Here is a 25,021-nt window from a genome sequence, read left to right on the forward strand (position 1 = left end):
ATATTTCCAGTGGATGGAGATTTGTTTGCTGTAAGGTCTGGAAACTATTCACTTAAAGTGGTACCTCGGGTTAAGTACTTAATTCGTTCCGAAGGTCTGTTCTTAACCTGAAACTGTTCTTAACCTGAAGCACCACTTTAGCTAATGGGGCCTCCTGCTGCTGCCGCGCCGTCGGAGCACAATTTCTGTTCTCATCCTGAAGCAAAGTTTTTAACCCAAGGTACTATTTCTGGGTTATCGGAGTCTGTAACCTGAAGCGTATATAACCTGAAGCGTATGTAACCCGAGGTACCACTGTATTTGCAAAGCTAAGGGTCTGCAATTTATTGTAGCCTAAGCATTTTTGTGGGGAACATTTGCTTAAAGTTGGATGAGGGCAAATGCAAATCTAACCAAGTTTTAACGTGCTTGGAGCAATCTTCATTGTGCTGCCAGTCAGTGTAGACAATAATGAGCTTGATGGACCAGATGTGTGACTCGGTATAAGGCAGCTTCTCTGGAAAGCGAGGAGAAAGATAGAAAGAGAGATTCTACATTCTTTCCACTAATAAAACACAGGGAGGCTGTACTCACGGGGGAGGTACCACAGAGGGGAGAGTTTGGTTTATTGGGTCTGGCTTGTGACAAAGAGCTTGTTACAGGCACACATGACAGGGGTGAAGAAGAATGGACAAAGGCAGGCTGGTCAACTTTCAACATAAAACAGGGCAGGGGAAGCAATGGGATGCTGCAATCAATAGTGGCTCCCAGATCTCCCTATGAATTGTAGGCGGGTGGGTGTCTTCTTTTTTACTTCCAGCGGCCACCAAGTCTGGCTTTTCCAGCACCTTTCTTGCTGCAAGGAAGAAATGTACAAGTTGTAAAATATCCACATTCTCTATCATCTATCTATCTATCTATCTATCTATCTATCTATCTATCATCTATCTATCCAAGAATACTCACACCCAGCTCTGTGTACTCCTTGCATATATACAGTATGTGTCTGAAATATATTTTGTGAGGGAAACTCGAGCTAGGCAGTCACAAGACCAAAATATGACACAGCAAATTTCCAAATATGAAATGTTAAAGTTTGAGAGAATGCTACAGCTGAATTTCAGCTCCATGTGGTGCAGATCTTCAGATTTTGTTGACCTGCACTCCAGCTCTCCAAAATAGTATTTTATCTATTTATTTCAGAAAATTTATATACCGCTAGATTGTAAAAACAACAACAACCCTCAAAGCAGTTTACATAAAGATATAACAAGAAAACCAAGAAAAAAATTACAGCTGTACTTTAAAACATACAAAAATTAAAATGTCCTTAGCAAGTGCCAAAAAGAGGATTTTTAAAATACATTTTATAAACCTGGCAGTTGTGGACTTTATGAATTCATGCACAGTTCCACATGAATACTAGAACCTGTTCCTCAAGCAGTTTCCACACTGTGGATTCCAGTTGTGAAAATGCACAAGTTTTGTGGCCATAAAACATGCGGTGGGTGGGTAATGGGATTTGAGGCCAGAGTAATTTGTGTATGTGTGTGTTGCTGCCGGAACCACAAGGTCACTCACAATTTCTGGGCGTGGCTGATGCGGTTGTAAAGAACATTGATCTGGAAAGGAAGGGAAAACACGCAACACAGAGAGAGGGAAATTGATGTTAATATCATTTTGGCACCAGGGAAAGTTCCGTATCCAAAAGTATATTTCTTTTTCTCCCTCCTTACCTCATACTTCTGACATTTGTATTTTTCCATCAGGTCAAATTTCTCTGATTCTAGTTGATGGATCCAGTCATGCAGCTCCTTGGCTGTGTCCCTGGACAGAGAGAGGCAAATTGTATTGGGGTTTGGGGGACTTATCTGATTTTTAAAAATCCCTCCCTCCCTGCCCAAACATCCCTCATGCCCCTCCCTGGCCAGACACTCAACAGTGCCAAGGACTGCTGGTGGCCATGCTGGGGGCTTTGGCCAAGCCACCTTCCCTGGTCCCCTCCCTCTTCACTGCCATTGCTGTCAACTGATGGTGCTCCTCTGCCTCAACTTGGCTGCCAGACAGAGCCAGGGCCAAAGTGTGAGGCACATGAATAAGCCAGCTGCAATGGTGAGGAAGGGCAGGGTCAAGGGGGCTTTTCTATGGGCGACCCCTGCAGGGGATCCTTGGCGCCAGTCTTGCCATGCAGCTGCACTGGTACCAACCTCAGCTGTTGTTCGCTTAAGTTCTCTACATTGAGTGGCTTCCTTCGCTCCGATAAGATCCGGATCTTCATTTCACGGCCTGTCTGCCTCTTGCCACGTTTCTGCTCGGCCTAAGAGAGAGAACCCAGGTGGGAAGTGTGTACAAAAGGGAGTCACCAAGGGAAAACTTTTTAAACCAGGATTTTGACTCTTAATTTGAAGGCTTTTAAAGTATTTGCAGCCTCTTTTGCTGGGGGAAGGATCTGTGAGAGGTGTCTTTTATGTGCATAAAATGCTTTTTTTAAAAGGTTTTTATTGATTGTGTTTACTGTAACTGTGGTTTTTTTTTGTATTTTTGTATTTTTACTGTGTTTGCAAGCTTCTTACAAACTTTCCAGAACAATATGTGAACCAAAACACAGCTACCCTTCAAAAATTGGCACTCATCTGAATTTTGCAGTTCTCCAGCCAAACAATGTTTACAAAAATGCATGTATTTGGAAACTGTGCACATCGATGAATATATTGGTGAAAATAACACAAAATTCATTAGGAGAAATTTGCAGTAAAATGCTGGAGAATTTTCACTGGGATTTCCCTCCCCCCCCCTAAATATATAAAAAGAATTTGCAAATTGCTGCAGTGTGAAGAACCAAAATGAAGATTGGGGAAATGGGGAAAAGGAGAGAAGCAAGATGCACAGATTCTTCCAGCCCTAGTTGGGAGTCCAGAAACATCTGGATTGGCTACAGGTTTCTCTCTACCCTCGACAGACTGAATCGCAGGAAAGGGATGGTGGCTGCAATTGTGAAAAGAGCCACCTGATGGCATCACGGTGCTATTATATATGCAGTCCCTTCCAGAAGATCAGGTGGGAAGCAGATTCTCAAAGGCTTGAGAATAGTTGCAGAGGATGAACCTGATTAGATAAGGTGGACATCAGGTTTTACTTGGGGTTAGGGTGAATTTGGTGTCTCCAGACTGTTCAGCCCACATCTCCCTTTCCCTGTTAGAAACACCAAATATCCCCCAAACTTTAATAAAGAATGGGGGGGGGGGGAATATAATTTATCTGGGAGACCACTGTAAGCAGATGAAATTAGCAGGATTGCAATAACACTTGTAATGTAGCAGATACTATGGACAAAATGGAGTGACATAAAATATGGATTATGGAATAATATGCAGTTGAAAAGGTTGACAATTGGACCCACGGAGGGGAAGGTGGGAAGTCCAGAGATTCGGAGAAATCTCTAAGTGTGGATATGTATTTTCTACTGTTATAATTCTACAGTTGTAAAATCAAATAAAAATTGTTTCAAAAAAAGGGGAAAAATCAAAAAAGAGAAAAAAATAAGCATCAAATATCCTATAGCAAAACTCCCCGCCCCATGCAAAGCACATCCTCTACTATGAAGCTATGGTTTTGCAGTGAGGAATTAGCTAGCACTGTACACCTCTAGAACAGGTCCAATTGGATGGCAGGCAAGTGGTTGAAATATTAGGAAGCAAAGCAAAGCAAAGACTGTGATTATCCAAAAGAGTAAATCCCTCCTTACTGTTACCCAGCAACTTACCTTTACCAGGTACCCGCCAAAATGAGCCCCCATATTGGACAGCACTTTCTTCTTCTTGGCATCATCTTCTGCCCGTTTCTTGGCCTCCTCCTCCTCCTTCCTCATCTTCTCTTCCTGCACAGGGTGACCGTGTGGAATCCATTATCCAATGACAGAACAGGGGCAGGGAACCTTTTTTTCAGATTGAGGGTCACATCCCCAACTGGGCCGCCACCCAGCTATCACATGACAGTGGAGTGTGTGTGTGTGTGGGGGGGGAATGTGGGCGAAGCAACCAATGTAAATCTCGCTTTTTCTAGAGTGGGCTCATTTCATACTCTCCAACATGTTGCCAAGTCAAATCAGCATGTGCATTTTTCAGGGCTGCACTCCCGTGGGAGCCACATGACTTGCACAAGATCATGACCCCCCCCAAAAAACAGGCATCTTTTGGGGCCCTGCTCTCGTGGGAGCCAAAAGGGGAGCTAGTAAATCTAGGATGTCCCACTTAAAGTGGGACAGTTAATGGAAGGTTACCAGATTTTTTTTCAATGAATCTGGGGACACTTTTGAACTTCAATGGATTTTGTATGGGGACTGATTTGTAAATCCGGGGACTGTCCCCGGGAAACGGGGACATCTGGTAACCTTAAGTTAATGGGTATGTCCAATGTTTTTTGTTTTAAATAGAAAAAGGTGCCATGAAGTTGTTACAGTAAGTGCAATGCTTTCAACATTTGCGGCGGGGGATGGGGAGGGGGGTGTACCATTGAGTACCCCCTAGAAAAACAACACCGGTATGTAATTTCTATGCCCAGGCCTTACACACCCCTGTCTGCCCTGTCCAGGAAACCAAGAGGCACTTCCAGAGCTCAGGTGTATATACGTTCCAGCCAGGCAAAAAGAGGCACACAGCATATGAAGTGAAGCGTGGCTTGGGGAGAGTCCCCAGGGCCAGACCAAGAACCCTGGAGGGCCGTATTCGGCTCCTAGCCTGAGGTCCCCAACCCGTGAGCTGGAATGGGAAGCTGCCAGGTGATGGCAATACTCACGGCCAGTTTGTTCTGCCTCTCCCGTTCCTTCTCAGTGCGGACTCGCTGCTGCTCAGCACGTTCCGCCCGCCGATGTTCCTGCCGAAGGACACGAGAAAGGCTCAGACCTTTGCGGTCCTCAAGGAGAAACGTGAAAGTGACTTTGTAAACAACACCGACTACTAGGCAGGAGAAGCTTCTGAAAAGTAAGAGGTGTTCAACAACAGAACTTGGGAAATGGGAAGCGTTCCTTCGCTGGATGGAGGCCAGACACGGAACCTATCTGGGATGTTGCAGTCCAAGGGCTGCCAAACCAGAGAGCGTGAATGCCATGGTACCCATGAAGTCTTTCTTCCCTCCATACCCTGAATGGTCCTGTGGAACACCCTTGTCACTTGGGATAACCATGTATATGACTATTTCTCTTTTTCCAGTGCTGGTGGACCAGCACTCTTTTTTGTCACACAACCTGCGACATCTGAATGTTCTTCAGTAGATTCTGCAAGAGAGCAACCCCATTGCTGTTTCGGATTCAGCATTTAAGATCTTATGCCTACACAGCTAACCAACCACTAGGTGGGAGCAAAGAACAACCATTCCCTGCATCACGGTCTGTCTTTGTGTTTTTGCACATGCCGTGCTGGCTAAGGCTCATGGGAGCTGTAGTCCAAAAACATCTGGAGAGTGCAAAGTTGAGCAAAGCTGCCCTAGAGAAAGAGAGATAGATCCTAGATCTCCAAAGTGCATTCACCCCAAACATAGACTTCATTTTTCTTCTCTCTCCCCCTCCTTCTCCTTCTTTCCAGCTGCCAACATCTGTCTCAGACTCCACCTGTTTGTAAAAGATTGAACCTATAGATATATTTTTTTAAACGAGCCTTTTGCAGATCTGAGCACTGTTCATATTTCCATGAACCCAACAAAGAGGTGGCCAAACACCTAAGCCTGGAAGAGGGGAAAATAAAATAAAGGGTGGGGGGGGGGGACGTCAAAAAGGTAATGAAAGGAGTGAAAGCAAAACAGGAAAGAAGGTAGTGGTTTAAGAGAGAGGCTTTTCATACTGCACAGATCTGCACACTATTGCCGGGTAGGGAGACAAGATGGCGACGAAGGTAGCAGCCTAGTTAACCTCGTCTGCTTTTAGATATAGTTTTAAGTAGTTTAAGTAGTTTTTTTAAACCCTTTGGGGGTTTATCTTTTATCTTATCTTTTAATTGTAATGAGTTAGTGGCTGCGTCATCTCCTCAACACTGCCTTCGCTTTTCTTAGCATTAGCGTTTTATTGTTTTATTGTTTTATCACCGGACTCGAGCTTTAGCCTTGCTGCCTTGCCGCACCCCCCGCCGTGCTTTGGTGCTGTGGAGCTGGGTAGTCTCTTGAAACGAGTGAGAGGGGAAGGAAAAGAGGTCTGGCCTGACTCCCCTGCCGTGAAGGGACCCCGTCACTGAGAAAGGAAAAACTCAAGGTGGGTGATCGGAAACACCGTAAAATGGGGTTGAAACAAGTCCCCGTTCGAGTCCTGTCGGAATGAGTAAGAGCGTCTTCAGCAAATTAGGCTGATAAGAGGCGCAGCTTGAAAAAACCCCCAGCTTCTATCAGCTTCTATCAGCTTCTATCAGTAAAAGGACACTGGGAGCCGACGGAAGAACTCTCAAGCTTTCCTCCCTTCCTTCCCTATCCAGCCCCAGCAAAGCCCTTCTTGTTATCTTAATGTCCGGAGGGTTTACTCCCCACGCCGCCACTCTCCTCAAGTCTGTCCGATAATAAGGAAAACGGGTGACAGCTAATTTATTGCCAACTCCGTGTTATGCTCTGAACTATAAGCTATCAAATTACAAACAGCCACCCCAAATCTTGCCTCAATTTGGACTTTAGTCTACAGCTGGGTGGAGTTTTTGACTTCCTAAGAGACATAGTTTCTGAAACAGGAAGAATAACCCCTGATTGGTAACAAAGATTTACAAATGGTACTTACTAGAAAGAAACGTAAGGACCTGGGGATAGCGACAAGTCCATTGTTCCAGGAGTGTTATGAGAAACAGAGTAAAATCACGCAATACTTTTCACATACAAGGGACAACGAGAATGGAAATGGAAACGAGCAAAAGATGGCTGAGATGATTGAGTCGAAGCAGGATGAGGCCCTTCTTTTTTCCTCTGCTGCTCAAGATCACTCAACCTTCTCTAGAGGAATACAGGACTCGGAGAATAACAACCAAAATAGAAATACAATGAGCCTGGCCCATGAAATAGTCTTGGCTGAGATATTATCCTCAGAGTTACAGGAAGAAACCCGAAACTCCCAGAAAACCCAGACTTCATCTATGGGCTCCCAGACGGAAAACAATGACTGCTATCCTCAGGACTGGCTGCTCTCTATAAATCTGGATCTGGCAGCTATGAAAAAATATTTAACAATAACAAATGGGCTGCTCCTGACACTAGTGGAAAATTATTCCCTCCAAGCTAAAGGCTCAGAATCTCATGGTGTTGACCCACCAACCATCCCTCAAGAGTCAGAATATACAAAGCAACTAGCAACCAGCAAGTGCACACAAGGATCATCAGTGGAAAATCATTTATACCAAGGAAAGGACATAGGGTTGTATGTCTCTGTCCCTAAAACTGAATCTCCTACCCAAGTAAATCAAAAGAAGCGAGGTATCAGTAAGAGATCTCATAAGAAGAAAGCTGAAACTAAAAAGAAAAGTAAGAACATAAAAACTACAAGGAAATCTGTCATAAACCGACGTGCATGTAAAGTATGCTGGAAAAGACTATATAAGCTGATTCCAACAAAATCAAAAATAAACTCTAACAAATCTGCTACACACGGCAGCAGAGAGAACAACAGTGTGGATCCAGGAAAAAAGATCCAGCTGAAGTCCTTGAAAGAAACACCATTGCTGCCCAACAAAATAAATGAGGTAACGGAATCACTACCCGGGTGCTCTATGCTGAAACCTCAAGGACCCATAAATATTAAAGAAGACTCACCCCATACCATTGATTATGGCAGATCTCAAGATGAGCCAGTAGCAGGGCAAGATCTGTCCCAGGATAAAGGATGGAAACTGATACTGGCAGATAGGAAGTTGGCTTTTCTAAACTACCCGAAGCCAAAGGGCTTCCTCACACAGAAAGAACGCTTGGTGCATTTTGTGAATACTTTAGATGATATGCTGCCAGGGAAAATAAAATTAAATGACATTATCTCAGTAGATTTCATATTCTACAATGGATACTCTCTGCGAGTGATTGCCTCCTTCAAAGATCAAAACTTGGCTAAATATATATATAGATCAAGACATTTGCTGTTAAAGAAAAGGATAACGGTAACAAGATATTTTGAAAACAGCACATGTTTGAATTTGTTTTCTGATGATCTTACGACAGCTGAGATAAGATTTACTTGTAAAGCAAAGGAGGAGAGAGGACACTCAAAAGACAAACTGGAACATACTGAGCAAGGGTCCCTGAAACTAAGACAGGAGATGAGACTGCCTAATGAGGGGACTGATAACTTCTATCCAGAAGAAAAGGCATTAATAAATCAGTTTGGATTGTTGCCTTTCCTTGCCCAATCTGAGATCTTGGGAAGATTGGAGACCCTTAGAAATAAGCTAACAGAGATGAATGTTCAGGAAAAAGTGAGAGAGAAAGATCCGGCAACGGACCAATTAAAGAAAGAGAACCTCCCTGAAAAAGCCAAGACAGACCCCATGAAAGATTACTCCTATAATACCTCTGTAACTGCAGAGATAAACCTGTTAACAATAGATCTAACACAGAGCGCAAGGGACAACAACAAACTACCATCTAAGAAGGAAACCATCCCTATGGCAACCATGAAAGACTACCCTTACAATATCTCTGCAGCTGCAGAGATAAATCTGACAGCAACAGATCTAACACAGTGTGTAAGGGACAGCAACAAACTACCATCTAAGAAGGAAACCATCCCTATGACAACTACAACGCGCTCTTGGACTAGCATGAGATACCTGGATGAGGATGAACTTGGTATCAGACAAATAGAACACCCTAAGGTAGATTCGCCAAAAAAAGGAGTACTGATCACTAATGTTAGCACGCTGCACCCTTCAATCGATTCCATTGAGTATCTGGGTGATAATACATCTATGGACATTGCCAAAATGAACAAAATTCAACCAATAAATAAAAAGATAGGCCCTAAAAACCTTTTAAAGGCAAATTGACTAAGATCAACTTTTGGCAAGACAACGTGCAACCTTGCCCTGCTAACTTGGAATATTGCAGGTTGGCAAAAGAGGACTTCTGACCAATCCTTTGTTAAATATATTCAGAGACATGACATTGTGTTTCTCCAGGAGACCTGGAGCACAAGTGAAGTGGAGTTAAATGGCTTTTCTGCGTTCTCCCTCCCAGGTCTCTTAAGTACTAGAGGGGGGCGAGTTAAAGGTGGGTTAGTTACTTTAATCTCAACAAGGCTAAGGGCCATATTTAAAAAACTAGACCCACTAGACCATCTGGCCACAGCTGTGCAAGTACAGTGGAGAACCCACAGCTTGCTGCTGATTAACGTATACCTACCCCCACAAAGAGAGAAAAGATTGATAAGAAATACCTGGGCTCAGTTAGAACAGTATCTTGACAAACTATCAAATCAATTTCCTGATGCCTCTGTAGTGGTGGCAGGCGACCTAAATGCCAGAACTGGACAATCTGATGAGGCCTTGTATGCCCATTTCCATGAAACAGCCCCCATTATAGAGGAAGCCTACTTAATACCAGCTAGAACCTCCAAGGATAAAGGCTGCAATTATGCCGGCTTATGCCTATTACACTTGGTCAACAAGTTGGACTTGGTTATACTGAATGGCCGTACTGAGGGGGAGAAGGTCGGAGAATTTACATTTATATCTAATAATGGCGCCTCCACAATTGATTATATAATCGTGTCGTATGATCTTCAAAACAAAGTTTTGGAATGCAAAGTGGAGGAGCGCTTAGACAGTGACCATCTGCCATTAAGTGCACTCGTAGTTGCGGGAAAGGATTTATCCTGCGCTGAGAAAATCGAACATTCGAGCCCTACAGCTTTGGAGCTCAGATATTCTCGTATCAGATGGACAGATGAACTGCATAAGGAAATTTCAAGTAGGCTGTGTTCAAAGGAATTCCTCATCAAGAGAGATAACCTTATAACTTCCTCAAGCCATGAATTAAAAATAAATTTATTTCAGGAGTTAATTTCACTCCTTCAAGATTCCCTGAAGGAAAAAAGGAACAGGTCAAGTAGGCAATCCTCAGTATATAAAAACTCCAAACCCTGGTTTGATCAAGAATGTCAGGACATGAAGCTAAACTTACTGAAAAAATACAAAAATTATAGATCTGCCAACTTACCCCAACTCCCCACGGTCTGGTTTGAAGATAAACGAAATTATAAAATCCTGATCAAAAACAAAAAACTCCTGGCACAGAAAAGAGAATGGAAATGCCTAATAGATGCATCCAGAGAGAGAGACTCGGCCACCTTCTGGAGAATGGTAGCAAATGGAGTGCGATCTACCTCCTCAGAAGTGGAGTATACTATACCTGCAGGGACATGGGAGGCATTTTTCCAATCTTCATATTCAGCTCTGCCTTTGACACAGCCACTAACACAGTGTGAGGCAGGTGACGAGTGGCCTCCGGTGTCGGTTGCGGAGGTCAGGAGGCTTATTCAGGCACTCAAACACAGAAAAGCCCCGGGAGCAGATAATATCTCTCCTGAGCTTCTTAAAGCCAATATTGATTGGTGGGCACCAGTCCTTGCCAGCCTATTCACCAGCATAGATCAAACAGCAATAATACCAGAGGACTGGGGATTGGCAATCATCGTTCCCATATTCAAGAAAGGCTGTAAACTTGATCCAGCCAATTACAGACCAATCAGTCTCTTAAGCATCATCAGCAAACTCTATGCAACTCACTTACGTGAAAAGTTTGCGGACTGGCTGGAACGGGAGCACATCCTTAAGGAAGCCCAGGCTGGTTTCAGGGCACATAGATCAACTCTAGACCAAGGACTGGTATTGCAACATCTAGTGGAGAAATACACCTCAAAGAAAGGAGGCTCCCTCTATGTAGCCTTTATAGACTTCAAATCAGCTTTCGATTTGATACCCCGGCACAGACTTTGGGAAAAATTAAATGCCACAAACATCGACAGACGTCTTTTGCTTCTCATCCGTAGATTACATGAAAATACTCGGATCCGTGTTAGATGCGACCGTTATGGGAACCTATCAAAGGAAATCCAAAGTTTCCATGGTGTCAAGCAAGGCTGTGTTCTTGCCCCTATTCTATTTAATTTCTATATAAACTCTTTAGTCGGAAAGATGGAGGAAGCAAGTACTCACCCCCCAAACCTAAATAATATACCAATTCCAGTCCTTTTGTACGCAGATGATGCGGCACTTATTTCCTTCTCTTGTGTGGGCCTAAGAAAACTTTTACGAGCTCTTACAGAGTATTGCGAAGCTGAAGACCTAATAATAAATTACACTAAATCAAAAATTATGGTGTTCTCCAAGAGAAAACTCCGACATAAATGGAAAATTAATAACCAACCTATTGAGCAAGTAACATCTTTTAGATACCTTGGAATAATCTTTGATGAGAAGGGATCTTGGTGCCATCAGATTAAGAATTCCATTGTAAATGCGCAAAGATCTTCTAGAGCTATCATAAGATTCTTCTACAGAAAAGGAGGTCAATATGTTCCTGCTGCCTCCCAGGTCTTTGTCGCAAAAATACTTCCACAACTGATGTATGGCACCCAGATATTTAATTGTCAAAAACTTAAGTCCCTGGAATCTGTACAAACTAAATTTTACCGCTCCCTACTAGGGTTACCTACCTGCGTTTCCAACGCAGCCATTAGGCTGGAGGTAGGTCAACTCTCTATTAATGCCAGGATATGGATCTTGAAGATTCACCTCTGGCTAAAACTTATATTTTTTCCAGTGGGAGTGGCTCCATTGACTCTATTAGACCCGTTTCAGTCTAAATGGAGAGTGTCGCTTTATGAAAAATTGAAGGGCCTGGGGCTTTCCTCACAAGAACTTATAGCCTCAGGTTTTGAAAAGGCTAAAAGGATGGTGAGCCAGCGAATAGGAGATGCAGAGCTTCAGGATCATATGAGCAAGATAGATAAATATCCAGCTATCCAAGATTATGGAAAAGGGTTTAATCTAACACCATATTTGCTGGATCTACAAATCGCAAAATACAGGCGGGCGTTTACCCTTACCAGATTTGATGTACTGCCATCTGCCTTACTAAAGGGCAGATACGAGGGCAAACCCTATGCTGAACGAGTTTGCCCATGTGGTCTGAAAGAGGTGGAAACGGCTTCACATGTGTTGCTACACTGCGACCTTTACGGGGATATTAGGTCACTGTTTATCTCCCCCATCGTTCAGAAATTTCCAGGTCGATCTGAACTTCAGCGGCTGAAAATCCTACTAGGAGATAAAAACCCAGAAGTAACACTGAAAGTGGCCAAATTTTCTGCGGCTGCGATCAAGCGGAGGGCATTAGCTGTAAAAAAGTAAAAGACTTGACCCCTGGATAAGCCCCCTTATCTTTTAAGCCTATACATATATTGCAGTGCATAAATGTGTGTATGTGTGTGTGTGTGTGTGTGTGTGTGCATGTGTGTTGCTTTTTATGTATAATTTTACAATTTTTTTTTTTTTTTTTTTTTTTTTTTTTTTTTTTAGATTGACACCATTGCTCCCTTTGTAAACTATTGTTGTTCCATGTTTCTCTGGTCTATGACCGTAATAAACTCATTCATTCATTCATTCATTCACACTATTGCCCTGCATATCTTGAGAGCAGGATGGGGAAACAGGGGCTCCCCCAATAGAGGTGCACCTAAGCTCCCTTGTACCCTTGGCAGGGAGATGTATCGGTGCCCACCAATGTATCCCTTGCGCACTTGGAAGAGGAGCCTGCAAACCTTGCCTGGCTCCCCAGAGCAGTGGAGTGGCCTGGGCAGCGTGCAGATGGGCAGACAGGCTCCTAGTCATTCCAAGCCAGAGCGGAGAGGCGTGATTTTCGTGTCCCCCTGTGCTTGGGACCTTGGTGGGGGTACCGACCCCTAGGTACGCCGCTGCACCCGGATGTCACCGGACTGCAGCTCTCATCACCCCTAAGCGTTGGCCTCGCTCCCTGTTGTGGTGGGAGTTGGAGGAGAGCATTGGGGGGGGGCACCAGCTCCCCCACCCGTCCATTAGACCCAGACCTTGATTCTTCCATGCTGTGACTTTCTTGACTGCATCTATGTCAGGCTTTAGGGAATCTGATCCCACCCCCACAGTAGGCTACCAGGAATAGACAAACAAGGAGAGTTCTTACCAAAGTCTTTTATTCAATAATCACAGAGAGAGGCTTAGAAATGCTTAGTAAACTCTATTCCCCTTCTCTCCTCAATCGTCAACAGTACCACCCACCTTACGGTGGCTGCTTAGGGCCATTTGTCTCTGAGCCCTTTGCTCTCCTACTTTCAATGCTCGCTGGGTTCTGGGAGAAGGGGGGTCCGGAATGCTTTCTAGTGATAATGTGTCAGCCAGCTGCTTCAGCTCTGCTTCCCGCTCCTCCTCCTCCTCCTCTCCCATTATTGCCCAACTCTGCTCTTCATCTGCCTCTGAGCCGTGACCTTCCTCAAACCACTTTTTAAATCTATACTGTCTTCCTCTTCTCTGGAAGGTTGGGGGGGGGGGAGAGGTGGTTTCCACCATTCCTTCTCTGTACAGTCCCTGACAGTCTGGCACTCTATGTATGGTTTTGTACTTCCTGCTTTTTGGCAGCCAGAATGGCTCTTCTAAGCCAACCCAATGGGTTTGGTTAACAACAACAACAACAACAACAACAACAACAACAACAACAACTTATTTCTACCCCACCCATCTGCCTGGGTTTCCCCAGCCACTCTGGGCGGCTCCCAACTGAATATTAAAAACACAATACAGCATTCAACATTAAAAACTTCCCTAAACAGGACTGCCTTCAGATGTCTTTTAAAAGTACGGTAGTTACTTATTTCCTTGACACCTGATGGGAGGGTGTTCCACCGGGTGGGTGCGACTACTGAGAAGGCCCTCTGCCTCGTTCCCTGTGCTTCATGTCTTGCAGTGAGGGAACCGCCAGAAGGCCCTCGGAGCTGGACCTCAGTGTCCGGGCAGAATGATGGGGTGGAGACGCTCCTTCAGGTATGCAGGACCGAGGCCGTTTAGGGCTTTGAAGGTTAGCACAACACTTTGAATTGTGCTCGGAAACGTTGAAACAGACCCCTAGAATCATAGGCTTGCAAGCGAACCTTGGAGGTTATTTTGCTCAACATCCAGCTCGCTACGTGATTTGCAACACAGGATGCAGCTACAAGATTCAAATATTGCTGGGGAAAGTGTGCCAATTTATATTTTGAAAGGCCATTTCCCATATGTCTCTGGAACTGGATGAATACATTTTACCCACATTTTGAAATGTCTCTTAAAAATACCTCTCAGATCCTTATCTACACCACTGCCAGGGGAATCAACATACGCTTGCAAGTCAAGTTGCATGTAAAAGCGTCAAGCAGATCAGACCCTTCGATGTAATCTTGAAGAACAGGTTGCGTCTCCTCTCTCTCGTATAAAAATTTGCCTTTCTGTGTAACCCTAAAAAACTTCTTTTCCCTCTGGGCAGCTTCTTAGCCGCCAGCATTTCTTATCATTACCCCCCCCCAATACCCCTTGCCAACCCAGTATTTGTCTTTTAGGCCAAACTGGGCATAACAATGAAGATCCCTGAACTGCCAGCCTCTTTAAATTTCTGAAAAAAAGCAGCTATCTGTACCGATATGTTTTCTCAAATGGAACAAACAGCAGTGGGTGGTGGGACAGGAAAAGTAACACGGAGAAAGGGTTAAAGAACATCAGTGGAATTGTTTTTCCTAAGTGCAAGATGGGTGGTGCTGGTTTCATTTCAGGGGTGTGTGTGTGTGTGTGTGTGTGTGTGTGTGTGAGAGAGAGAGAGAGAGAGAGAGAGAGAGAGAGAGAGAGAGAATTAAAGCTCTCATGGGCTACATTCCCAAGTCACAACTAAGTTATACATTCAAAGCCCATCTGTGCCACTTAACAGTCATGTCTTCCCCAAAGAATCCTGGGGAAATTTATTTACCCTTCATAGAGCTACAATTCCCAGCATCCTTAAACAAACAACAGGGTCCAGGATTCAAGTGGGGGAAGCCATGACTGTCAAAGGGGTGGAAGAGTGCCTTAAATGTATGCCAAGTGGACATTGCCTCCCATGTCTACAAAGGAAAAACCCCTAGGTGGTTGCCACAATGCCCTTAGAAGTAGGTGGTGTGAGCAGGTAAACTGCTGGACCACTGACCAATTTCAAATGAGCCACCCAATGCAGGGATAGGGACACCTGTGGCCCTCCAGATGTTCTGGGACTCCCAACGCCCATCAGTCGCAACAGCATGGCCAACAGTCAGGGATAATGGGAGATGCGGTCCAAAAACATATGGAGGGTATCAGATTGGGGAAGACTAGAGATGAAACTGGAGGGAGATTTATTCAGGTGTGGACAGCCTTGTGAAATGAATGGGGGCCAGTCTACACACAATACACAAGTGTGTGTGTATGTCCCCACACTGACCAGACGCCCCTCTGTTCCCAGCTACCCACAATCCTTTGCTGCCCAGAACTCACAATCCATTAATAGCATTTTGACAGATAAGGAATAGCAGATTGTATCATTTAATATAACAAACCAGAGGGGAAGTTGAAGGAAGTCAGTGGGAAGGGGTGTGTGGAAATGCAGAATGTATGTTTGGAAATGGTTTTGATATTTGTTGTTAGAAAAGAAACCTAATAAAAATTACATACAAAAAAGAGAAAGAACTCACAATCCTTGACATGAGACCAACGAGCTCCTCCTCTTCTTTCTTCCTCTGCTCAAAGTGCACGTCGATGAGGGTCTGCAGCTCCAAGAGGTCCTTCTCCATACGCTTGCGGTGGATGTCCTGTTTATCAGGCAGAGGGAGAGGTTAGCTTGAAGGAGATGTAGTCACCCAGATGGTCATGTGCATGTCTCTGTGGGCTGGCCTAGGGCGGACCCTTGAAAGGTACTACCGTATTTTTCGCTCTATAGGACTCACCGGACCATAAGACGCACCTTGTTTTAGAGGGGGAGAACAAGAAAAAAAAATTTTCCCCCTCTCCGCTCAGCGCCCCTTCAGCGAAGCGGCAGGAGAAATGGAGGCCCTTCCATTTCTCCTCCCGCTTGGCTGAAGGGGCGCTGTGCAGCTCTCCCTCTCTGCTGAAGCAAGACTCTCCTGGCTTCAAATTAAGGGCAAAATAAGAGGGTATGAATTTGCTGAACAAATTTCTAAATGGAATACAAAAAAGGGAGATGTGAGGAAGTCATGAAAATAAGTCAATGAAGGGTACGATATTTGAAAGAGTGATTTTTAAACTTTTCCTTTTAAATTTTTGTTTTTGTTTTTGTTTTCTTTGTCTGTTTGTGTGTTTTTTGTTTTGTAAACTTCTTTTTGTAAAAACTTAATAAATATTATTTTTTTTTTTTAAAAAAAAGACTCTCCTGGCTTCAGCGAAAGGAACCTGAAGCCTCCGGAGCGCAGCGGGAACTTGCGCTGCGCTCCGAAGGCTTCAGGCGGCTATCCCCGAGGCCTGGAGAGCAAGAGGGGTCGGTGCGCACCAACCCCTCTCGCTCTCCAGGCTTCAGCGAAAGCAACGCGAAGCAGAGAGGCAGACCACAAGTCTCCTAGTGCCTGCTTGCCCACTATCTCTAATAAGTTAAGGCCAAAGTACATGTTATACACACTGCGGGCATTGTCTTTAAAAATTAAAAGCAAATATAAATGGAAGAAAGGACTGTTTAATGGTTAAATTTTCATTTCCAGCTATTTTTCCACTTAAGAACCACCTTGTTTTTCACCCATGAGGGGGAAAAAAGATGTGTATTATCACCAGCTAGTGTCTGTAGATGTAGCTGCTGTTGCCGCCACGTGTTTATAGTTGCTGGCAGAGGATCAGGCAACCCCAGGAACCAGGTCCCCAATTTGTCTTGTGAGAACCAATTTAATTACTAAGGTTGACTGAGGAGGGCATCTGTGCTAGTTGGCTAAATGTCTGGTCTTTTGGCAGAGGCTGTTTGTTTGAAAGGCTCGGGGCTGTCTGGGAAGTGATGCAAAAAAGAAAAGGGGGGGAAAAACGGGGATTAGGACAGTTTAATAAAACAGAATACTCACATCGAAATCTACTCTCTCCCCCTCAGGGATTTTTGGAGGAGCCAACTGTGGAACCACCGGCCTTTGTGTGCAAATACAGACAAGGAAATAAAAATATAGTTAATATCTGAAAATGCTACTCACCTTCTCCCCCCCCCCAAAAAAAAACAAATCCCTGCCAAAAATTAATACAAATCTCTGCTACCACTTCCCTTGAATTAGACATGTCAGAGCTAAAATGAATTGCTGTGAGTGTGTTTTGTTTTGGGGGAGGGGGAGAGAGAATTTTTAAACTTGCGTATCAAAAAGCGGAATCTCCAAGTGCCAATTTTGTGTTGGGGTGTCCTTTTTTTCTTATAGAAGGATCAATACTTATTGAACTTATTCATCACCTTAACTCTCTCTTTGCACCGTACAGTAAAAAAAAAAATGCATATCAAATAGACAAACAACTGCATATAAAATTTAAAATTTAATTGTAAAAATATCAGCGCAGTCACAACAAGTTGCTCTAGCGATCACACAGAAAGTCGTAACATCTTTATTTTTTGTAAAAACCACCTCCTCCCAACTACATAACATGATCACTATGAGATTAATCAGCCAATCTAATCATGCCTCCACAGAATCAACAGTTAAAAAATAAAAATCAAAGCCCATCAACACTCAAAAGGTTTTGCAGAAATTCCCAGGTGTCAAAAAAGGTTATTTATATATGCCACTACTGCGGCCCGTGTGGTGGAACTAGCGAGGTCTCAGCTAAAGAAGAATGGCAACTTTAACTGATGGAATATGCGCAGCTTGTGGACCTAACATATAGAATAAGAGAACAAGAAGAATATATGTTTAAAGAAGATTGGAAAATGTTTATTGAATATATGGGGGGAAATTGTGTACATTTGAAAACGTGGGCAGCATTAAGATAAATTCAGCAGCGGAAATAAGATTTGATGGATGTAATAATGGAGTACTCAATGGTTTAGTTTATATAAAATATGCAGGGATTTATGTTAAGCAAAATGAACCATGGAAAGAGAAGAAGGGATGTCATTGGGTTGTTTGAATGAATATTCTAAAATGTAAAACAGAAAATTTAATAAAAATTATAGGGGGTGGTGGTGGTGGGAAACACTCAAAAGGTTTCGGGGCCTTTTGAAAACTAGACATTCTAGGCAGTGCTTCAGTAATTACTGCCTTCCCTCACTGTGATGATAACATCCTGGGCAGAAAACCCTGGTGACTTTCAGCCTGTCAGGTCACTTACAAAGACACAGGAGATTTTGATGGGGAGGGGGGGATGGCAGCAACACTGCTTCTTCCACCCTCCAGCGAGAAAGTCAGCATCCAATCCTCCTGTGGTCAATGAACTTCTGTGGAAGAAGCACCTTATACCTGTTGCTTACCTGGGCCTGGGGCGTTCTTCTTCTGTGAGAAACAGAAGGCAAAGAATGGTCATTAATAGACGCAGAACAAACCATCATCAACTGGCTGTACAAAGATAGCCAGCTCCAAAAACTCTGGAGGGCAGGAGGAGGGTTGGGGAGCTGGTGTCCGTAGGTAGAGCTGAGAAAGGCTTCTGCATGAGACCCTGCAGAGATGCTGCCTGTCAACAAGTGTACACAGTACAGAGCTAGAGAGACCAATAGGCTGACTTGGTATAAGGGAGCTTCTTACATCCCTGTGGCTGTCAGCAAGGCACTGTCTCTGGGGCCTTCCCAGCTTCCAAGAATTAGATGCCCACATTGAGAATTCTTTCGTTCTGCCTCCAGCTGTCCTGCGTTCCCCCTCTGCAAAGTGAGAACAGCTCCCCTGCAGGGCTCGTGGGCTCTTGGCCAGGATTAGGAAATGGCTCTCTTTGCTGCCCTCCAGAGCTAGCTGCGGAAGTGGGGTTTCACCTACCATTCTTGAAGCACAAACTGTTGCATTCTCACAGAGATATACCGTACTTTTCCGCGTATAAGACAAGGTTTATTTTTAATTTTAAAATTGTGTAAAAAATCAGGGGCTGTCTTACACACGAATAGTGCATGGGGGGACGTGGTATTGGTTGCTGCTGCAAGCCGGAGATTGTCAGTGGCTAATGGGCGTGTTATTGGTGGCCGCGGCAAGGGCTGGTGTTGATTGGCTGTCGCTGAGGCAATTGGGCGGGTGATTGGCGGCTTCTGCCAGCGAGGGGACAGACGATAGGTGGATTTTGTGACGTGTGTGAGTGGTGGGTGAGCGATTTTCGCCAATCCCCCCTAAAAAAAGCTGAACAACTTTGGGCCACTACCCCCAAAAAGTTCAAGATGTCTGGGCAATCTCCCCCCATTTTCTTAATTTGGAGTCCCCCCCAAAAAAACATAGGGGCGTGTTATACACGAAAAAATACGGTATACCGGTATCTGACTGCAGGTCAATTTGAAAGTTATAGATTGTTGAACTGGAGGAAATGAAGAATCTAATACCGAAATTGTGTTGTGATGAAGGAGTTGATGCATGGCAGTGAGGTTACTGGGTCTCTCTGCCTATCGATCCATCTGCAACTCTGAGGAGGACACTTGATGTAGCTGGTGGACTATAGTCCACAGAGGCTCATGTCAACTTTCCCCATCCTGGTGCCCTCCCAACATTTTGCACTAGGACTCTCATCAGCCTCACCCAGCATGAGACTGGTCTAAAACAGCCTCCTCAAATTATTCATGATGTTTGGTGGGGGTGAAATGGAGGTGGGGGCAATGGTTGTGGGGTTTTTTTGGGGAGGGAGGAGTAAGGTGAAATTCTCCAACAGTTCTCAGAAAACTCTCTTCTGAGACACGTCCGTCTCATTTAATTTTGAATGAAACTCTGCTGTTAGTCCATATGGTTGGGTGGAGGGAGCAAGGGGCTAAGAGTGTGAAGTCCATCGCTTTCTTCAAAGATATTAAAATGATATCAAACCATAATAAAACTAGATTAGGGTTGCCGTACATCTGGACATACCCAGAATACTGCAGTCGGAAGCAGGAAAATCCAGACATGTAGGCAACCCATGTTGGCATACACATCTGGCTAATAATAATAATAATAATAATAAAAATTCTCAACAACTTTTGTGTCCGGATTTTCACTTTTTGAAATATGGCAACCCTAAACTAGATCCAAAGTTGCACCCAAAATTCAGGAATGGTGAAATTTTTCATACAACCCAAAACTGGGGACTATTCTCATCCAGGGGGTGATTATTTATTTATCTATTCATTTATTCATTATTGAATCTATTCATTTATTCAGGATGCTCTCTTTTTGGGAGGTGCTAAAAAAAGAAAGTCAACTGCCACAAACTTTGTCTTTTGAGATATTTTGGCTCAACCCTAGCTGAAAGCAGAACGCTTGGCCGTACAGCAGGTAAATATTCCAGGGTCGGCCTAGAGGAATCCAACCAAAATTTCAGGGCTGTTGACAGGTGAGTCCAGACAGACACCAGACAGAAGACGGTTTTCATGATCATGGTCACAGGCATGTCCATAGGTACTGGAAAATATCTTTTACCCACATCTGGGCTTAGATATGTTGCTTCCCTTATAGACATGATGGGGGTGCACATGTTCTCAACACAGATACATAGAGAAAACACATGACTTGCATGTATCCAGAACATGTGTGGCACACGGACAACACCAGAGGCCTGTAGATATATTTCCACAAAATATATCAACAAGGCATATTCTGTTAGGAACCTGTGCACATCCTCCTGCTTTGAGGGGTGTGGATGGCTGGGGAGATAACTTCTTGGAAGTCAGAAATACCTCACGGGAGCTGCCCGAGGTGTGTGCGTATGTAAATAAAGTAAGCCGTTAAATTTAATTCAGAAAGGTGGTGCACTCGGCACCACACTCAAGCCAAGCCCACTATGCATCAGAATGAGGCAGAGCTTTTGGCCTAGTATTTCATGCGAGAAGGGCAAAAAGAAAACCCCCTCAAAGACTGAGGGCAGAAGGTTGGCTAGCCTTAATTTAGACATAGCGGCCAAGGTCTTTTCCATTCTCTTTTGTAAAACCTTGTGGCAACTTGTAAAAGCACCAGAGCTCTCCACATTCTCCTGACAGTGTTTCCTGGACCAGAACACCCATGAGAATAATGTCCTCAGATATTCTTGGGTAAAAAAACCCCAATAGCTGCCTCTGTGGGTGTCATATGGCAGAGAGCAAATCTCATTTATGAATGCTCCCCTACATTAACAACTCTTTACATGTAAGACAGATAGACAGACAGAATGACCGACTAACTAACTAACTAACTAACTAACTAACTAACTAACAGCTAGTGCAACTGGACCTCTTCAGGCCTGGTGTCTTAGATGCATAATGGCAGATAAGTGTTTCTGTAGGGGAGCACTCAAAAGCAACCCTTCACCCACATCAGGAATGAGGAATCTATGTCGTTGGACTACAACATCCATCAGCCCCAGCCAGCCAATCAGTCAATAGCCAGGGATGATGGGAGTTGTACTCCAACATCATCAGGAGAGTCACAGGTTTCCTAGTCTCTAAGATATAGTCTGTTCTATCACCTCATCATGTGTAGAGCAGGGCATCATCAGTGACCGTGTGTTTATGATCTCTTTCCAGCCATTTGCCTGAGGTTGTGTGGCCTAGCTCTGCCCATCACCAGGCTGTGACATGCCAGATTTTGCTGGAGAGGAGGGGAAGTAACGTTTTGACTTGCCCCCTCCTGGTTATGTGTCCCCACCCCCACCCCAAAAAGGAAGAATGGAGTGAAGAAGAAAGATACCTTGCTCAGCAGCCTGCTCAGGTTCGTCAGCCACTGCAAACAACATATATCACAGGGGTCAGGAGGACGGGGAACACAGATGGAGCAAGGATGAGGTGGAGCAAGGAGAGAGAGGGAAGTTGTAGGGTAGAGACCCAATTAATGAGAGAAATGAAAAGGCAGATCAATCCATCTACAGCAGAGGTGAGGAAGCTCTAGTCTTCCAGACATTGTTGGACTCCAGTTCCCATCATCCTTGGCCATGCTGACTATGGCTGATAGGCTTTGAAGTCCATCAATTTCTGCCAGGCCAAAGGTTCCCAACCCCTGATCTACAGGTTGTGGATAAAAATGAGAGGGAAATGTCATTAAAATAAAAAAGACATTCGCCAAGGGGGAAAGCGGAGATATGTAGGCCACTTCTCTCCATTCAAATTGAGAGCAATATTGTTTATTTGGCCTTAGCGATGTCTCCATGTAGCAAAATCTGAACGGCGACACGGTGCCACCTTCACATTTTGCACTTTATGTGATCCCTGATTGGTACAGTGATGCCATCATTCTTTCTCTGTTTCTTCCCCGCAATGGATGCCTTCTAATAACAAAAAACGGCAAGAAGAAGAATAGGAGCCATTTCCCAGGAGGCACAAAAATATTGAACCATTTACACTTCATGGCTCAGCTTCCATTTAGAATAATACACAGTCCTCAGAACTGTTTCCAGGGGCCCAGTGATTGGTACCAGAGGACAAAAATTTGAAGGGGAAAAATAACGCTTGGTTATAACTGGAAGGCAAAAGTAGCCGCCGTCATCAAGCATTGTTGCCTGGTTAAGCAAACGGGCTGAAAAGGAAAGAAAGAAGTTATGAGCGTAAATAAAGGGACCGGCTTCAAGCATCTAGGAGGTGGAATGCAGGTTGTAAAAGAAAAGAGCTTTGGACCCAGTTATGAGACAGAGTTATTGCACAGATGTCAGGGGCAGAGGAGGAGGAGGGAGAATGGTGGAGACTGCCTCCCCATCCAGACCCTTCCAGGTAGAAGGAGGAAGAGGAAGACAGTCTAGATTTACAACAGGGGTTTGCGGGAGGTCACAGCTCAGAGGCAGATGAGGAGAAAAGTTGGGAAATAATGGCAGAGGAGGAGGAGGCAGAGCCAGAGCAGCAGCTGGCTGACACGTTGTCACTAGAAAGCATTCCAGACCCACCACCTCCCAGAACCCGGCGAGCCTTAAAAGTAGGAGAGCAAAGAGCTCAAAGACAGAGGGCACTTAGCGGCACCTGGTGACAAATAAGGAAGTGGGAGAGAAGGGGGGGTGCAGATTCAATCGTGACAATGCCATTATCCAAGAGGCTGGGTTCTATAGCCTCTCTCTGTAAAGCTTGAAATAAAAAAGGGCTGGAAGAAACTTTTCCTTGTCTTTATACTTTCCTGGGCAACCAGCCGGGAGCTGCTGACAGCTTCCTGACAATATGTGATGCTCAAAAAAGAGGCTTGTGAATTTCATAACAATAAAGGGAGGCTGAGTCATCCCAGGCTGAAAAGCAGAAGGGAGAAAATTTGTGAATGACAGCAGGCAAACCTTTCAGGCATGGGGGGGGGGGAGAAACCAGACATCCTGTGTTCACACAGGCCCCCTTTCCCAATTGAAACAATCCCATTCTCCTCTCAGAGAAATGGAGCCCTGACCCCAACTTTTCTGAATCTTAGGAAGATTTGGAGCCACCGTGGGGTTCTCCCCAAGCATTCTTGGTTCTCCACTAAGTAACTCTGTGAGAGTGCCTTAGGCCTGAAACAAAACAAAACAAAGGATGCTCAGCAGGAAGAGTAGGGAGGGAATAGACGTGTGATATCACCTCACCTTCTTCTTCAGCTTGTTCCTCTTCTTCAAGAAAAAGAGAGAGAGAAAGAGAGAGAGAGGGAGAGGGAGAGAGATACCAAAGAAAAAGAGAATGAGACAGAGGGAGGTTATCAGTTTGGCAAGGGTGGTGTCAACAGATATGGGATATTGGTTGCTGATTACCACAAGTTAGGGGAATGCTTTGGGAACAAGGTCTGAGTGGGAGAATGGCCTGCCCTGTAAGACATTCTGCTGGAGGAAAAAGTTCTTACAAACAAGCAAATACACACACACACACACACACACACACACACACACAAGTTCAGGACTGGAAAGAATGAGGTGTTCACTTCTTGCTCTGCAAGAAAAAAATATCAGTCTAAGGGCACTTCCAGACAACCTGTTTACCCAGCATTCATCATAATTTGTTTGGAGGGAGATTAGATGAAGTTGACTGTTTCATTCATTCTGATTTTTTTTGTGTGGGAAGCTTAGATGACATTGCACCTCAGCTGGTGTGGGTTTCAATTTTGGTTGCTGGTCATGGCAGAGGCAGGCAGAGAGGAACCTGGAGGAGTTGAGATAAAACTTTGTCGTTTGTTTATTTTTTTTAAAAAAAGAATGAATTGGGAAAAGCGGGGGTGGGGGGAGATGCTACCCAGATGAATTATACCCTCGCCGTCCCCACCCACATAGCTGTGGAATGCCATGTGTGGCTTACAAGGGAAGAAGACTGAATGGTTAGCATTAAGACCTGCCTGCCTGGATGCACCCTAGGAATGCCATCAGGAAAGACAAACAAATCTGTTGATAAGCAGATGCCAGTATATAAAAAACATGTAGTGCCTTTTTTAAAAAAACACAAAAACAAAACATCCACAGCCAGAAAAGATTGTGGAAAAGATCACAACTGATCATGAGTATTAATGGATGACTTAGGAATCTCTTACCTTCTTGCTGCTCCCTGGTGTGTGGAAACGGGGTGGCAGGGAAAGAGAAGGAGAAAAAGCAATGGAGATATATATTAATGTGTCCTTGATGTTGAACTGTGGGCACATCTCAACACCATACAGTTAAATAGTCTTGAAACAATTTTGAAATGTACTTTTGGATGTTATTCAGACTAACGTCTTGGGGAGGAGGCACACGAAGGAGGGCCTCAGAAGATTATCTCAGGGTCTGGGTAGGTTCATATGGAAAGAGGTGTCCTTGAGGTATTGCGGTCCTGGGCCATTAAAGGCTTTATAAATCAAAATCAGCACTTTGAATTGGGTCTGGAAACTAATTGGTAGCCAGTGCAGTCAGCCCAGTCTTGCTCCGATGAGCAACCTGGCTGCTGAATTCTGCACTAGCTGAAGTTTCCAAACCGTCAATGAATTAACAATGAAGTCCAAATGAAATTCTTACCCACCCCTAACCCC

At 44.4% G+C, this 25,021-nt stretch overlaps 1 protein-coding gene across 2 annotated transcripts; it reads right to left on the minus strand.

Moving 5' to 3' along the window:
* Nucleotides 1-569: 569 nt before the first annotated feature.
* Nucleotides 570-23,658, minus strand: TNNT1 (troponin T1, slow skeletal type). 2 transcript variants are annotated; one of them, XM_079950436.1, is made up of 10 exons: nt 23,622-23,658; nt 18,436-18,457; nt 17,054-17,114; nt 15,689-15,805; nt 4,774-4,851; nt 3,743-3,856; nt 2,187-2,296; nt 1,716-1,806; nt 1,561-1,601; nt 570-835 (listed from the first exon to the last, which is right to left on the minus strand). In XM_079950436.1, exons 4-10 carry the CDS (start codon nt 15,785-15,787, stop codon nt 790-792), a joined length of 579 nt encoding a protein of 192 aa, XP_079806562.1. In that variant the 5' UTR covers nt 15,788-15,805; nt 17,054-17,114; nt 18,436-18,457; nt 23,622-23,658; the 3' UTR covers nt 570-789. The 2 variants fall into 2 exon arrangements, with proteins under 2 accessions (XP_079806562.1, XP_079806563.1); XM_079950437.1 differs by lacking the exon at nt 23,622-23,658 and adding an exon at nt 21,785-21,813.
* Between the last annotated feature and the right edge of the window lie 1,363 nt (nt 23,659-25,021).

This window comes from Podarcis cretensis (assembly GCF_951804945.1).
Source record: "Podarcis cretensis genome assembly, chromosome: 13".
Classification (NCBI taxonomy): Eukaryota; Metazoa; Chordata; class Lepidosauria; order Squamata; family Lacertidae; genus Podarcis; species Podarcis cretensis.

Bases quoted from the DNA above. Each gene is read 5' to 3' on its own strand.
- TNNT1 (XM_079950436.1), bottom strand. From the start codon at position 15,787: ATGGAGAAGGACCTCTTGGAGCTGCAGACCCTCATCGACGTGCACTTT. The intron at 2,297-3,742 runs GTAAGTTGCTGG...TCTCTCTCTTAG, and splicing joins TTGGCGGGTACCTGGTAAAG to GCCGAGCAGAAACGTGGCAA. The intron at 1,602-1,715 runs GTAAGGAGGGAG...CTTCCTTTCCAG, and splicing joins ACAAATGTCAGAAGTATGAG to ATCAATGTTCTTTACAACCG.